This window comes from Prionailurus bengalensis, chromosome D1 (assembly GCF_016509475.1).
Source record: "Prionailurus bengalensis isolate Pbe53 chromosome D1, Fcat_Pben_1.1_paternal_pri, whole genome shotgun sequence".
Lineage (NCBI taxonomy): Eukaryota > Metazoa > Chordata > Mammalia > Carnivora > Felidae > Prionailurus > Prionailurus bengalensis.
Window position 1 is genome coordinate 111,115,339 of NC_057346.1, and position 16,636 is coordinate 111,131,974.

Here is a 16,636-nt window from a genome sequence, read left to right on the forward strand (position 1 = left end):
CTCGAGCCAGTGGGTCCCGTGTCCTCCTTCGACTAGGTTTTGCTACAGTAACTGGGAGAAGGGACCCAGGCCAGCTCTGCATGCCAGTCTTGTCCAGTTCAGCGAGGGGAGCGAGCGGGTCCTCGGGAGCCGAGTCTTGGCTCGAGGGCCGTGTGGTCCGAAAGGAGCCTCCCCGCCGAGATAAGGAGCCCTCTCCCCTCGTTGTTATTATTATCTATTCCGAGGGAGAGAGAGCCCGCGACTGGGAGAGGGGGAGAGAGAGAGGGAGACAGAGAATCCCAAGCAGGCTCCCGCACGGCCAGCGCAGAGCCCGACACGGGGCTCGAACCCACAAACGGCAAGGTCACGGGCCGGGCTCAAACCAAGCGTCGGACGCCCCGCAGACGTAGCCACCCAGGCGCGCCCCCCACCCACCCATCTTTTACACTGAGGGGGCGTCAGAAGCAAACGGAGACCAGGGCTCAGAAAGACGCCACACTCACAGACACTGAGAAGCTTTACAAATTCTCCTCTACGTGGAAACCTTCCGGAGAAAGTCACCCCTCGGACCTTCTCCGTTCAGATACAGCGAACACCGGCCAAATTGTTTTAATTTCCGAATTTATTAAAATGATTAACCTCAATACTGCAAGTGCATGTACAAAATATTTGTAAAAAATGTCTTTAATGAAACGTTAAAGAACTTACCTCAAATGCTGAAAAAGTCCTTTTTTTTTTCAATTCTTTCAGTACAAGGAATACATTGTATCTCAAAAGTATTACAACTCAGCAAAACAATTTAAGACAGTAATTTGAAAAACGATTGAAAATTGAAAACTTTACATGTATTTTTCTGATCGCTTCCTGATTCTCACACAACGCCAAAATCTGTTACGAATCATTGCATAAGCTCGAGCTAAAAGCCGTATTGAACGCAGCCCTCTTCCGAGTGGTCACCGGCGTGTGGCCCTGGCCGGGCCCCACAGTGAAGCTCTGAGCAGAGCCAGAGCGGCCCCGAGGCCCCGAACTTGAGAAACGGAAATGGGGTCTCCCCGGAGGGTGGCGGCCGCCACCGCTCAGACCCACGGGGAGGTCGGCCTCAGAAGACGAGGCCACCATCAAGTTAAAACAGACATAAATAAGTTACTAGAACGAAGCTGGAAAGTGGAGAAAGGCGGGAAACGGGGGACCTTGGGACTTCTTCCTTAAGATGGAAATTCCTGAAATGGCTGTTGTTGGTATCTCAAGAGGAGGGTTTTGAGACTTAGTCTCCGAACCTCTTCGCAACGCTCCAAACTAAGGCGGGAGTGGCGGAGGCGGCCCACCGCTCTCTGGGACTTTCCAGACGCAGGGTCCGCGCCCGGCCGTCCTTAGTGGCGCGGGCCGCACGCCTCTCCTACGAGGGACAGCGCGAGGCCCGGACGTGGTCCCTAACGCGCTCCGCGTGCCTCGGGACAGGCCTCGGGGGGCCGCCCCGCGGGGCGAGGTGAAGGGCGACACGCGGTGCAGAGGGGGTGTGAGCGCGTGCAAGTGTGCACACGCGTCCGCGGGATACCTGAGGGGCTAACGTGCACACGACAGACGGGAACGAGACGATGTAAGACCACCAAGTAAGTCCTTAAAGAACGTGAGGAGAAACCAAATTCTAAGTTTCAAACGCTTTTATGAGTATTATTAATTTCTGCTTGGAACCCGTTAGCAGTCGCTTTCAGGAACTCAAATGACGTCCCCAGAACCTGGAGGCTGGCAGGAATCCACCAGAAACAACAGTAAGCATTGAGGTTTTCTCCACTGGACTTTTCGTTACGGGCAGATTCCTTTTAATATTTTAAGACATGGGCTACTTTTCTACAGACACTACACAAATCCCCTAAGTTGATTTTACTTCGGAACACGGCATTATCTGAAAGTACATGTACACATTTCCCAGAAATAAAGAGACCCCCTGGCGTGAAACACCTGCTACAGATGCAGATTCCCAAATGCTTTGTCCGATGGTTTGTAAAATCATCCACAGAAACGAAAGGTTGGTTTTGAACATAAAGTAGGAATCAAAAATTTGCTCATTAAGTTACTTAAAATTAATTTCTCTTCTCAAAGTGCTTCAAAAAAAAAAAACAAATTAAATCTGACTCCTCTTTCTGTTTAACTGATAACAGAGTCAAAAAAAAAATCTTTGATATTTTCATACATAAACTAACATAAGCTGAGAACGCTCACTGATGCAGTGCTTAAAACTATATATTTTATACTTTCCTATTTTATTGGCATGAATATTTCTAAACTTAAAAACCTTCCTGGTAAGTTCTTTTAATTTCTTACGACAAAAATTTCTCACAACACACAAATATTTACAACATATACATGGTTTTCGGTTCTTTACATTGAATTTTCAGAGACAAACGTTTTTATAGGTTTTACCACAGAACAAAAGCTGTGACTCATGTTTTTATTTCATAAACTATTATAAGTTAAAGTGAATAGAGTTTTTAATATTCCTTGTAGCATTTTACAAGTGCAACAGAAATCTCGAAGACCCAAATCAAGAGAGCTGTAGTTCATTAGATAAATGTTGCTCGTTGTCATCACATTGTTCACAGCAAAGTTTTGAAAAAATAAGCACCAATCATTCTTGCAAAGAACAATTTTATCTAAAAGGATTGAAAAGTGTTAAATACAAGGTCTTTAATTTACACGTCAAGCAATAAATACGCCGCATCGAAACCCAGCCCGCACACTGCCTACCCTCGTCCATACACCGTGCTGAAAAGTGAGCTGTACCTTTTATTTTTCGTTTTTCCCTTGTTTTTTACAGAAGCCAACTCGACTCCCAACCGATGGTCTGCTCTTTTGACCAAGGCCACAAACAGCACACCCGGGCCCGCAAACAGTGTGAAACTGACAGAACTCCAAGGGGGAAACATCTAGCAAATAAATCAGAAAGCCAAAGGTCGTTGCTGGTGATATTAGCATATACTAGAAAACCTTAATATGCTGCTACTATGATTGGTTTTAAATTATTGTTTAGTCATATATTAAAGAGCCACTCGATGCTCTTGGTTAGAAAAAAAAAAAAAAAGAGAAGAAAAGAAAAGAAAAGAAAAGAAAGAAAGAAAAAAGAGAACTGTGTAGCCACATCATTGTTTTCAACGTCCCGTGTGGCAAGTTGCTATCACTGTACAATTTTGCTTGAGCCTTTATTTGACAACGGGGCTTTTACCTCTAACTCGGAATTGCACGTACGAAGGCTGTTTAAAAAGTACAATAAAAACTTGCACGAATCAGACCTCGGCAGAGTCAGTACGCTGTACACTTTCTGCAGTATGAGGCCGAGAAGAGGAAAGGGCAAGTGCCGCCTCCACGAGGTCTCAGGCGAGCAGACACCGACTGGAACTGTTGCTGATTCCTGTCAAGCAGGCCTCCCGGGCCGAGGGAAGGCCGAGACCGAGCGCTCACGCGTTGAGCCTCAGCGACTGATCTTCTCTCCTCCGGGAGGAAATGTCAATGTCTATGGAGTCCTTCCCGACGATGAGCCGCAGGCGCTTGGCGGGAGGGAGGGGAATGAAGTCGTCCTCCTCGTAGTCCTCGTCCTCCTCTTCGCCCTCCGAGGAGGAGGGCTCGTCCGTGCTCTCCTCGCCGTACTGACTGTAGTCGTCCACCTCCATGCGGGACTCGAGCAGGGACAGCGGGTCGCTGCAGCACACCCCGTTCTCGCGGAGCCCCTCCGCGAACGGCCCCCGACCTTCCTCGTCCCGCTTCAGCTGGATCTTTAGTTTTGTGGAACTGCCGCCTGATCCTGAGTTGAACCCGTTATTGAGCTTTGCTACATAGAGATTGCTGTCGTTTTCGTGGTCTTTACTCAACTTGATGCTGATCTTCGAAGAATTCACTCCGTCGTTCTCCTGGTCGTTCGTCTTGCTGCTGCTGTCGTGCCGCCTGCGGAGAGTCAATTTGGGAATCCCGGAGTTATTCTCCAGGATCAACTGTGCGTCATACCGTGTGATTCGCCTCTTCTTTTTACTTTTCGCAGTTCTGAAGCCGTCTTTCGCCTTGAAGCTCTCGGACGTCACGAGGGAAGCGTCGCCGGGCGAGGGAGCCCAGCCCGGGTAGGTCCCGGCCGTGGCCTCCGAGCCACCGCCCTCGCCCTGCTCCGGGTGGGACCCCAGCACCTCCGGCGCCACGCTGGCTTCCCCCGGGGAACCCTGGCCCGGAGCCGACTCCTCGGCTTTCGCCGACTGTTTCACAAGTTTCCCCTGTCGGGATTTCTTCTTGGACGCGCCGCCGTCGCTCCTTTGACACCTGGCCTCCCCCTTCTGTGCGCTTCCGGGGCCCAGATCTTCCTCCCGCGGCGCGGGCGCTGGCTGCTCCTGGCTGTCCGGGCCCGGTTCGGTCAGGCCGCTTTTGTAGCCGTCCGCCGCGTCCGGTTCCAGCTTGATGTCGGAAGCCTCCCTGGGATTCGCCCTCGTCCTCGCCGACCGCCGGGTGGGGTACGTGCCGGGGGCGCTGTCCCCGGGCGGCGGGGCGCCTCGCCCCGCGCTCGCTCTGTGCTCCCTGGCCGCGTGTCTGGTTAAGCACCCGCCAGCTGCTGTGGCTTGGACTGGTCCCTCTGGCTCCTTATCTTTTTTAATGGGTAAGTTTTTATACAGAACTACTTTGGGCTCTTTAAGTACTAAGTTTCCCATCTCGAGTTTTCTTGAAGCACTCTTTTGCTCCAGCCGTTTGCAATGATTTCTTAATTTTATCTTTGAAAGTAAAGGCTTTGCAGGCTTTTTCAGTTTCTTTGGTACCCTGGAATTATTTACATGAGTTAGCTTAGATGAGGTAGAGTTGGAAGAAGCTGGAATTCTTGACATAGATTGCCTTGTTAACGTTCTGCTCTGGCCGTTCTTTTTCACACCAACTGAAGATTTTCGGTTAGGAGCTGCAAGTTTAAAAAAAAAAAAAAAGGATGAAAAGCAGGCTTGGTAACGCAGGAGCGCTCAACACAACAATGCCCGACCCTGTCAGCTACGAAACGTTAGGCTTACACCGGCACGTGCCAGACGGACGCGTCCGCTCTCTGCCAGGCACACGGGCACCCCCTCTCTGCTCCCCCTTTACTCCCCGACTGCGGCCTCCGATTCATGGAGCATCTCTGCATTTCGCACAGCAAGGACCGGGATTTCGCTCTGAGCTTGTCCACAATCTATCGTGATGCCTGTCCCAGCTAAGTACTTCTTCTCCGGGGTTTGAAGTAAGCTTAGAGAAAGAGCGGTTTTTCTTTCACAAATTCTTAACACGCTCATTCAAAACAGGTTTCTGAAATCCATTCCTCAGGAACTCAAAGTAAGCAGACCACTTGCTTTGTGATAGGGAATACAGAACGGAAATAGATTACTAATGAGCTCTAACGGACACATCCTATCACAATGGTTTCAAACAAGAGAGACCCTAAGAAGCACATGTTGTGATTCCCGGACGACACTGGCCCACAAAGAACCGCACCGCGCATTCTCCCTGCAACTCCGTGAGGACCAGCAGGCTTCCGAGGGCTGAAGAACTCACTTGGCCCCGTCCCTCCAGGGACTGCCCGCCGCCAACGATCAAACTCGGGAGGAAAGCAGCACGCTGCTAGCGAGGCTCTCGGGACCGAGGGAGATCCGATCCAACGTTCTCCAGACAAGGACACAAAGGCTGCGACGACCCTACTGGGGACGGCCACCCGCGGACCAACAGGAGAGTTGACCAGATTCTCAAAAGGCTTATGTGTGACTCGAGTTTAAGCTGCCCCCAGAGTTTCTTTCTGACCTTGCCACGGACCTCTGCTCATCTTTGTTCTTCTCTCCATTTACAGTTTGGACCTATGTGTGCAGTGTTTTACACGAGTCAATTTCTCAGTTATTTGGTGCCCCCACCCCCCACCTGAAAACCTTTCCCCCTCTAACTAACTACACTTTTCAGTCACTCACTACGGAGCCTGAGATGACCCAACTAACGATCCCCACTTCTCACCAGAGAACAGGGAGAGAGTAAAAACAACTGTGGGTAAACCCAGCACGCTGCCTAACGCTGCCGCCCACTACATGCCCAAGGGTTGCCAGGGCGACTGTCCTTCCTTCCACATGGCTGCACAAGTCACCGTTAGTTTCCATTGAGACAGAAGAGCAAGGATGCATTACGAGCCGTTTCCAAAAATATCAAACCACCGAGAACAGAAGGCTCTGTACTCGGGCAGGGTGTCTCATGAACTGCTCTGGGGCACCCAAACCAGCCGAGTTCCCAGGGAGGAGATCCTCTGGCGAGAACGAGAACGTGCTCATCCACGTGGGCCACCACCAAGGCAGCCACTCGGTTTCAGACTTGGTAGGAGGAGTGGTTTGGATGCCGTCCAGTCGGAGAACAACTGAGGTGCATGAACTGGAATTATGCAAGTAGCCGGAAGTTGTTTTTTTAAGCAGAAGGATACGCAGGGCATTCTTTTGTTAAAGGATTTCTTTTACAAGACTTCCCACGAGGTAGACCGAGCAGACGTGCCTGTGGATGTAAACGCGTGGGAGCGTCCGCCACTTGGCCGTCTCCGACGTGCCGCGAGTCCTCTGCTCGGCCCACGACTCCTCGAGGGCCATCCTATGACCAAGCTTAGCTGTTCTCGCCTGATTTTCCCTTTTTCTGGCCTGTTCTCACTCTGCACCGCAATAACCCCTTCACGGTGCAAACGTGCACACCGCAGGCTTGGCGGCAGTCCCCGGCAGTCTGGGTCCAGCCTGTCCCTCTGAGGAGGCAGCCTCGGTCGGCCTTGGAAAACCTGCTTGTGAAATCCAGCGAACACTTTTCAGCCCTTTCCCCCTCTGCTTTCTCCGCAGAATGTGACACTGCTCGCCGTTTTTCTTCCCGAAAACTCCCGTCCCGTTGGCTGCCCCCAACAGCAGCACTCTCTCCTGGCCTTGCATCTGCCCCTTCAACTGCGCCCCTCAGGCCTCTGCTGTCCTAGACCCTCTGGAAACTACCCGCATTCGCCGGGTGGTAAGCACCCCCGCCCCATGGCTCTTACCACCGATGCCTTGGCAGCTCCCGAACCACTTTCTCTAGACTCTCTCCTAGATTACAGTTCCGGATCACCAAATACCCACCGGCATCTAGATCCTTCCGTGAGGATGGGCTCCTCACAGTCAACATGCCCAAACTGAACTCACCACCAAGCTTCGCGGCTGCTTCCCCTTCTAAATTCTCCATCCCGCTCAGGTCACCACCACCATCCGCCCAGCTGCTCAAGCAGACACCGGGAGGTCCTCCTGGACTTCTGCTTTCCCTTGCTCACCCCATCAACTGCCACAGCCCTCCTGCGGAGCCCACTCTTGCCGCGGCCCCCGAGCCATCTACCGCCCTCTGCTCACGATCCCTTGCCTGAGCTGTGGCGGCGGTCTCCTACCTTTCCTCATCTCTCCCACTGCTTCCCGGACATTCCAGTCTCCACCGTGTGGCCAGAGTGGCCTTCCTAGTATGACACGTCACTTCTGGGCTTTAAACTCATCAGTGATCTAATGCCCCAAGAATAAGTCCAAAACTTTAAACAATGGTCAGATCGCTCCTTCCCGCCTTCTACTCCAGCCGTGATACACTTGGCTTACTGGAGTCCTGCAGTCACCCCTGGATCTCCACTGACGAACTCCCTCTGCTCTGAACCTGCTTCGCTTGGCCAACCGCTAGTCCCCTTTAAGACTCAGCTTGGGAAATGTTTTGCTCAGGGAGCCTTTCCTGACTTTCTGTAGATGGCAGGTCAGCCTTGCCGTGTATTTTCAGAGCACCTGAGAGTCTCCTGACTCTGGCTCTCATTTTAATCCACTAGAGGTGTCTCATTTTATGATGATTCCGAATCCACCCCTGCTTCCAACAGATTCTCTGCTTAGCTGGTGGCGGTGAACCACCCGACGGAGAGCGCTTTATTGTTTTTGTGTTCTCAACGGCACAAAATGGACCGTATGTGAGGCTACGTGTGACTTCAACACAGAGATCTCACGTCCACGTTCACGTATGTGTCGGCCTGGTCTTTTGTTTTAAAAGCATCATCTCATCAAAAGCCAAGCCAGAAGGGATGCTCATCAGGGCAAAGGGCAGAAAAGACACAGACAAGCTGGGGACGGGCGCCAAGGGCTCTTCACTCTCCCAAGCGGGTCCACCGTCGCCGGGGGCTCGAGGATGACAGCGGCGCAGGCGGGACAGATCGTCGGCACAATGCAGGCTAACGGGAGCCTGTCCAGAGGGCTCGGACCGGCGGGCGTGAGCTACACCCCCTGCAGCTGCCCTACTCTCAGCGCCACGGGGGACTCTCTTGCCTGGAGGCGGGGACAAATCCCACATGCGTAAACCCAAGACAGTAATTTCAGGTGGAGACACACTTTCTCAGCAATTACTACATAGTGGGTGCTGTGCAAAGTGGCCAAATTAGCGTGACCTCAATGCTAATACACATTCTCTGCAGTGAGTGCCACTGCACCTACGTGAACAGCACACAGGGACAAGCGTGCCCAAAGCCGTCCACCTGGGACGTGGAGGAGATGGGGTCTGGACTAAGGCCTGTGGCTCCGGACCCGCCGTCATCGGTGCGGCCTTGAGGCGCACCACAGAGTCACGGCGCCAGCCCCAACTCCCGGGTAACGGTCGTCACAGCCATTCCCGGGGGGTCCTCCAAATCGTAAGGTAGCCCTGCGTGGGCGTCAACAATTACAGCCAGACACGAGAACGGCAAGACGACACCAGAGCCTTCCGCGCGCCCGGGCCGCGCCCTGTACTGGAAAAGCCCCCGAGACGAGCGCTACCAGCGTGAACCGAGGGCCATCCGCAGCCTGGCATCTTCAGCGCTTGAAGATCCAGAAAACCCTCAGTAAGACTTTAAAGGCTTCCGTTCCGGTTTGTCAGGCATCTTCCAACCTTTGGAAGCACAGGCATCTTCCGACCTCACACGACCCACACAGACTGGCGTGGCTGCCCGGAACAGGGTGTCGGAAGGGCCTCCGAAGGAGCCCGCAGGCTTGGCAGCAAAGAGCGTTCAGACCAGCAGCGATGTCCGTGCCAGCTGAGTTAGAGCCGGGCCCGGTCCACCATCTCTAGGACAGGTGCTCCGGAGTTAGGATAAGCTTATGGCACTGGCCTTGTCTCCTGGGCCTCACCCCAACTTGTGACGGGACTCACATCCCCTTTCACAGCACTATGGGGGCGGGGGGGAGTGGCCTAGCCACGGAGGCACGAGAGGCCTAAAAAAACAGAATCTTCTAACAATGGCGTTATCATTCAGGCTTGTGGACCGAATTTTTGTGAAAGTGGATGTCGCTGTTTCCTGTCTCCAGACGCTAAAGCCAACAGTCAACTCGTGGCTCTCGAGACACCTTTCAAAAGAGAGCGCACGGAAGATGCTAATTTTTCTCCCGACTAGGCAGAAATGCTTCTTTAAAAAGAATACACAAGCTGTTCCAAGCAAGCAGTTCTGTGCCCCCTGAGTTCTCAGCAGACTGCAGGGAAGACTGGCAACTGCACACGGAGAGGGCCCCCTGGGTCCACACGCGGCAATTACACCCGCCTCCTCTGGGAGAGGTTTGGGCAGCTTGGGCTTTGCCGCAGGCTGTCATTTCAGAAAGTCTTTCTTTCAAGGGGGGGGGGGGGGGGGGGGGGGGGGGGGGGGCGGGGGGGGGGGGGGGGGGGGGGGGGGGGGGGGGTGGGGGGGGGGGGGGGGGGGGGGGGGGGGGGGGGGGGGGGGGGGTGGGGGGGGTGGGGGGGGGGGGGGGGGGGGGGGGGGGGGGGGGGGGGGGGGGGGGGGGGGGGGGGGGGGGGGGGTGGGGGGGGGGGGGGGGGGGGGGGGGGGGGGGCGGGGGGAAGGGATGATGGTCGAGACACAAACACTAAAAGAAATACCATCTGAGAGAATACCTGGGGGGGCTTGCAGGAATATTGCTGTGAATGTATCCTCGTGTGGGGTGGCCTCAGGGTGACCGGTGCTAAGCCTCTGGCTCCTCCAGAGCACGGAGCCACGCCTGTCAACGCTAACACACGGCCCTCAAAGTTAGCTACCTCTACCCTCCAAGTACTCGAAACCATCATTCTGCAGAAAGGGAATTTGAACCAAGTCAGCCCCCTCTGCAAGCAGTCACTGGAAAGTAACGCATTTCTACTTGGTAATGCTGGGACCACAGCTCAAAGGGGTTACTCGTTCGCTCTGAACTCGAGCCATGGCATTTCTAGCGGGTTCTGCGTAACTACCTGTGCATCCGTCGTATCCCGGAGCTAAGGCGTAAGCTCCCCGACGGAGGGCCCAAGTCCCACGCATCTCCGTATCTCTTCAACAACTAGCGGGCTTTTAAGAAGTATTTGGTTTACTAATAAATATTCCCTAGCTGGTCACATAGTACACTTCCAGACGCTGTCTATCTTACGCTCTTTTAGACTCTGTGGTGTACTGAGTTCAGTATGTATACAGTCAGCATAGAGCTAACGCCCCCCGTGTCACAGAGCCATTCACTGTGGGCAGCGTGGTGGCCGTGGCCGCGCTCTTTAGTGTTTCGTGCACGAATTTCTAAACCGGGCTTCACAAGTCTCCAGTTTCACCAAGGAACCAGACTCCAAAAACAAAACATTGGTTATGTTCCATTTATTGTCAGAACCAACAGTCAACAGTGAATGACGGGCTAACTGCTTGCTCTCTCTCTGTTCACCTGGGACAGTAAGGGCTGGAGTAGGAACGCATCACTGCTCTTCCACTACTGGGCTTACACCCGGCCCCTGGCCCCCGGCCCCCGGCCCCCGGCCCCCGGCGGCAGGCAGGTGCAGGGCTCACGGCAGTGGCATTCACCATCGTGGGAGCTGCCGTCCCTTTGCTCCAGGGTTTTCTGCAGGGAAAGGGTGCACCCGTGCTGGGCTGAAAACATCCGAAGACGGGGAGAGGAGCCCAGCACAGCCAGACTTAAGGAGGCACGGAGGCACTACCAGGTAGCCGTGGATACTCGGCGCGCCGAAACGGGCGCCCCTAGGGATCACGGAGTCAAAACTCTGAGACTTTGTTCCTGTCGGAAACCAGCGGACTAACGAGCCTACAGCTTTAGCGGCAAGGAGAGGAAACCGGTGTTACCCAGAGGAAACCGGCAGCCATGAAACTGGTTCCAGGACTTCAAAGCTCCACAAACACGACGCGTTTCCTTTTTGCCCGGCTCGGCTTTCTTCGCTTTCTTTTCTTTATTCTCCGTTCTCTCTTTCTCCAGTCTGCATATGGTCTTGCCCCCTCGTACAACTGGCATCTTAAGGCTTGCTTCTTCTTCTCACCCCTCTCGCTGTTTTCAGTAGTGGCTAACACATGTCCTAGTATAGGAACCTTCGAAACGTTCCTCTCTCCCAATTCTGAGTCTGGGAACTGGCGGTTTGGTGAATTGGTTCAGTTCATTTTGAAAAGGGCAAGCAAGCAGTAAAAAGGTGGAGGCCTCGAGGCCAGAAGCTACGAACTGCCCGAGTTCGCGTCATGGGTGCTAACGGACCGGGGCTTGGCACGGGGACGCGTGCACGCCTCTACGCCTCTACCCAGTCCTCCGTCTTCCCGTGGGACCTAATGCCATCATGACAGTCAAACTAACACCTTGAAAATGTGTCTCTCAAACACAGGACGACCCTGGAACACATGATGAAGAACGTAATATCCAGTTACCAGGTATTCAAGAAAAGCAGACAGTTCAGTCGCGGGCATAGGACTGAATCTGGAGGTGGGACACAGACTGCTTTTGTGCTCAGATCACGTCTAGAACCTTGCAGTGCTGCTGAAGCACACGAGTCCCAGGGTTTCTCTCAAGATTTAAAAGATCAAAACTACTGAAGTGAAGCACACTTTAGAAAGATAATTGTGTGAAAATACTTAAAAAAAAGAAAAAAAGAAAAACGAAGATATATGCTTATCAAATCTCCCTTACTTACTTGCATTGTTTTTTTCCTGAGTGGTATCTGCATCAGTGTTAGAGCTGACAGATTGACTGTCTGAGTTTTTGCTGCTGTCACCTAACTTTTTAAGCCTATTTAAGCGTTTATCTGTCTCTCTGAGTCCGTATTTGCTATTGATAACAGGAGCAGGTGCAGGCAGTCCCGCTCTGGATTTAAAAGCACCGGTTCCCCGTCTGAAAGAGAAAACAGCACAGGTTAAACAGCGTACTGACAGCAAGTTCAGCTGCTGAGGGCTCAAGGCCACATCAAGTCAACAGTTGTGGTGCACTGATGAGGCCTCAGTCATCACTGGAAATGTACCCAGTCTAGGACTCGAGGAAGAATTAAAACTGTATATAAAATTAACACAAAAAACCCTCTAGACGTAAAGTAACAAATTGTTGGACTACTGTCAATTCATTACTAACTGCCCATGAGAAACCACCAGGCCCTGTAGAAGTCCACGCTTAGGTGAAAAGAACTAATTCGTCAATTTCAAAACTGGTTAGTGCAACAGTCAGGTCTGTGTTGTGGCTTAAGTAACCCACCTGTTAATTAGATTCTAGCTCTGTTCTACACAATTTAACACTACAACACTGACATCAAGAATTAAGGGATTAGGGGTGCCTGGTTGAGCATCCGACTTCGGCTCAGGTCATGATCCCGTGGTTTGTGAGTTCGAGCCCCGCGTCGGGCTCTGTGCCGACAGGTCAGAGCCTGGAGCCTGCTTCGGATTCTGTGTCCCCCCCCCCCCCCCCTCCGCCCCACCCCTGCTTGTGCTCTCTTTCAAAAATGAATAAACATTAAAAAAAAAAAATTAAGGGATTAAAAAAAGAAACCAGAGAATTTCCATAAATTAAGCCATTACTTAAGAATTCAACATTAGATACAAAGAAACCTTAACTGGCATCCCGTATAAGGTGGCTACACTGTATCAGTGAAAATCTGACTTGTGGGACAATAAAAACTGTTTAATTTCTTTTTTTTTAAAGTTTTTTTTTTTCAACGTTTTTATTTATTTTTGGGACAGAGAGAGACAGAGCATGAACGGGGGAGGGGCAGAGAGAGAGGGAGACACAGAATCGGAAACAGGCTCCAGGCTCTGAGCCATCAGCCCAGAGCCTGACGCAGGGCTCGAACTCACGGACCGTTAGATCGTGACCTGAGCCGAAGTCGGACGCTTAACCGACTGCGCCACCCAGGCGCCCCAGAAAAACTGTTTAATTTCTTTCAAGTTATTGAGATAACCACAATTAACAAAATATGACTAAATACAAGACGTCAGAAACTTGCTTTTACCACGGGGCAAGAATGATCTGTAGTCCACTCTAATAATAATTTATGTTTTTATGTAAGTTCTTCTGAAGTGAAGGTGCTCGCAGAGGCTCTGATCATTCTCAATTAGCCTAGCTTTGCAGACGTTAACTTGACTCAGTGTGTAATGGTACATTTCTACTCAGCTCTATTCAGAAGAATAAGTTAATGAGGTTATAAAAAAGCGCTACACATCACATGCAAAAAATGAGAAATTTGTTTGGGCCGGAAACTGCCTTCCCGGAGTTGCCTCACTGCCTACCCTCAGCTTGTTGAAGAAAAGCCGTATAACCAACGCGGTTTCTGAACTCGCCGCACAACTGTGGGCACCCTCCAGCCTGGGAGAGATGCTGGCGCCTACAGGGTCCCTCCCTGCGGTCCTACGTCTCATCGCCAGGGGGCACACACCTAAACCTACTGCCAAAACGACTTCTGGCAAGCAAGGTAAGCATTCTTGTTTCACCTTTCTAGAACATATCTGGGATTCCATCTTCATTAACACTTCTGTGAAAATCATGACAAGCTTATCGTGTGGCTGCCTCAGTGCTGTTTTTGGAAGGTGCATGAGAAATTGCGCTAAAACCTGTAGGTGATCGTCACCAAGGCAAGGCAAGCAGTTCCCCTCCACACTTAAGTATGTGCAGAACGGAAAATAGGAAATGTCAAAGGCGATTTCATTTCATAGGGATTAAGGGAGTAATGCATTATTTTCAGACATTTCATGCCTTTTCCCCACAACTTGTAACATTTTTGGTTCCTTCCTAGAAAAATGGGCCATATTTAAAGGACACTTCACCACAAATGATCACGGTGGAATTATTTTATCTGGAAATCAGAGAGTTGTTTTTGTTGTTTGTTTTTTGTTTTCGTTACAACTCTACCATTCCCCTGCTGTCTACTTCCCTGACGTTTTCTTCCTAAGGAAGAAAGACCTGCTCCTGCTGCCGTGACACGCAGAATGATGCTAGGACCTAAATCCACGAAGCACAAGTTGACAGCCAGCCAGCCCGCACCCCCGGGGCCCCGAGGCACCGGTGGGGGACCGTCTGCCAGTGTGCTATCCTCCGCCACGGTCTCGCACACCGGTTTACACCGTTGGGTCTTTTTAAGCAAACAAAACCAAAACAGGAGCACACCATCCATCTTACTCAGCAGTCGGCTTTGCCGTTACACAACGGACGGATAAATCTCAACTGAACGTGTGTGTTCTGAAGAGTGTACTTTTTCCACTGAAGAAACAATCCGTGATGGATTCGATCACTCCTCATTGCTGGTTCCTGGAAGTTGCAGGGCGTCTTTGGGTTTGCTGGCCACCACAGACACTAACTGCTACACTGCTCTGAAACCAAATCCTTACTAACTACTGCCACTTCCACGGGCTAGATTCTTCCGCCCGGGACTGACTGCCAGCTAAAAGGGCGCGCTTATTTTTAACAACCACGGCCAGACAATTCACGTCATGCCTGCTAACAGTGTACGAGGGCCTGTTTCTCCACATCTTCACCAGCACTGTCAGGTCCAACTCTGAAATTCCGCCGCTCTGACCGTGACAATGAATCCCCGGTTCCTGTCTCCATCGTCTGCTTTTCGGCCCTCGTTTCCTATGTGGCATCCTCCTTACCCTGCCCTCCTCTCGGAGTCTGTCTCTTCCTTGTGAGCTTCTAGGAGCTTTTTCTTATTAGGATTATTAACGCTTTGCCAGATGGGTGCCGTTGCCTCTCTGGTTCATCATTTGACTTTGATTTTGACCAAACGTGTTCGTATTCACCGTTTCTTGTCTTCTTTTACATACGACATTTCCACTACTCCAACATTAGACAGAAAGCCTCCTCGATTTTTTCTCATCATTTTGCACTGTATTTTAAAATTTAAATCTTTAATCCACCTTGAATTTGGCTTCTCTTCCAGATGCGTAATGAATTATACTAACATCATTTGTGATAGAAATCGTTTCTCCACGTGCGATGTTAAGATCTCATACACACTTGCCTCTATCTCAGGCCTCCGTTCATATCCCATCACCCATTTGTCCATTTCTGGGCCACGATCGAGTGTTGGTCACAACTGTTTCCTCCTAACTTTTGGTATGTGTTAAAACAAATCTCAAGCTACACTTCAGGCATTTTTTTCTTAACTTCATCAGACGTATTTTCATATAAGCTTAAAAATAATCTAATCCTTCCTATTTTGGGGTCATTCATTAGACTTTACTGCTCAAGTGTTCTACCGTAAAATTAGCAGTACTTAAGAATGCAGAACAGGGGCGCCTGGGTGGCTCAGTCGGTTAAGCGGCTGACTTCGGCTCAGGCCATGATCTCGCGGTCCGTGAGTTCGAGCCCCGCGTCAGGCTCTGTGCTGACAGCTCAGAGCCTGGAGCCTGAGCTCTCAGATTCTGTGTCTTCCTCTCTCTGACCCTCCCCCATTCATGCTCTGTCTCTCTCTGTCTCAAAAATAAATAAACGTTAAAAAAAAAAAAAAATTAAAAAAAAAAAAAAAAAAGAATGCAGAACAGTCACTATTGTGTCAGGATGGTCAGAGCTAGAAATACGCATCAAACGCATCCAGGAGATTTGACCCGTCATCTCGGAACCTCCAGAAGCCTTCTGCTCACCGTTTCGTCACAGAGCCGGCTCTGGGACGTCCTGCAGCTCCCGGCAGAGCACGTGCGTGCGTCCTCACGGCTGGCACTGTGCTAGCCTGGTTCACCCTGCACGCACGAGACCTGACAGGAGTTAGCTCCTCAGCTGATACCTGAGGAAGAGCTGAGTGAGTCCTCTTGACCAGTGTTACCCTCTTTGGTGTTCCTGAGAACTCCCAAGAATAGCTGCAATCAACTTTAAATCAGACTGCTCAAGTGGTCTGAAGGTAGCTATGGCTGTTTAATGTCAAGCCTTTCCTTTAAAAAAAGGATCTGCTCATGTGTCTATTCCTCATACTAATAACCCTGTGGAGTAGGCAGGATCACCCCCACCTGACCAGTAAGAAGAAACTGAGGCTCACAGAGGAGAACTAATCTGCCTGAGGAACATGATGATACATGAAATTCTAGACTAGTCACACAGCTGTTTCAGGCTTGGTTCGGAATCCCGAGTAGGTGGCCACCCTTCTCAGGACAGCCTCCGAAAGCTTACTTAGCATACTGTATGTCCATTCATTCATCCGTGCGTTCATTCGCCAGGGACCTACTATGTGCCAAGTAGTGTTCCGGGTGCTGGGTATGAGTGGAAAAGATAAAAGCCTCCATGGAGCTTATATCCTAAAGGGCAAATAACCAGAAGCCACAAAATAATTCTATAGATAAGGCCTGAGTGTTAACTGTGCGTTCTACACACATCATGTGAAGTAACCAACGTAATTCTCACAGCGACCCCGTGAGACCGCTGCTAACATTCTCTCCGTTTTACAGATGGGTAAT

General features: G+C 51.2%; 1 protein-coding gene across 7 annotated transcripts in view; it reads right to left on the bottom strand.

The window, feature by feature from the left end:
* Positions 1-583: 583 nt before the first annotated feature.
* The window catches only part of KMT5B (lysine methyltransferase 5B), a 57,966-nt gene continuing 41,913 nt past the window's right edge, over positions 584-16,636 (bottom strand). For 5 of the 7 annotated variants that reach the window (XM_043581869.1, XM_043581872.1, XM_043581873.1 and 2 more), the window contains 2 exons: positions 11,905-12,101; positions 584-4,900 (listed from right to left, as the gene is read on the bottom strand). In XM_043581869.1, coding sequence (XP_043437804.1) covers positions 3,432-4,900; positions 11,905-12,101 — 1,666 coding nt within the window. In that variant the 3' untranslated portion in view covers positions 584-3,431. Of the gene's footprint in view, positions 4,901-10,582; positions 11,606-11,904; positions 12,102-16,636 lie in introns of those variants that run through there. The other 2 variants (XM_043581875.1, XM_043581876.1) reach the window with 1 other exon arrangement.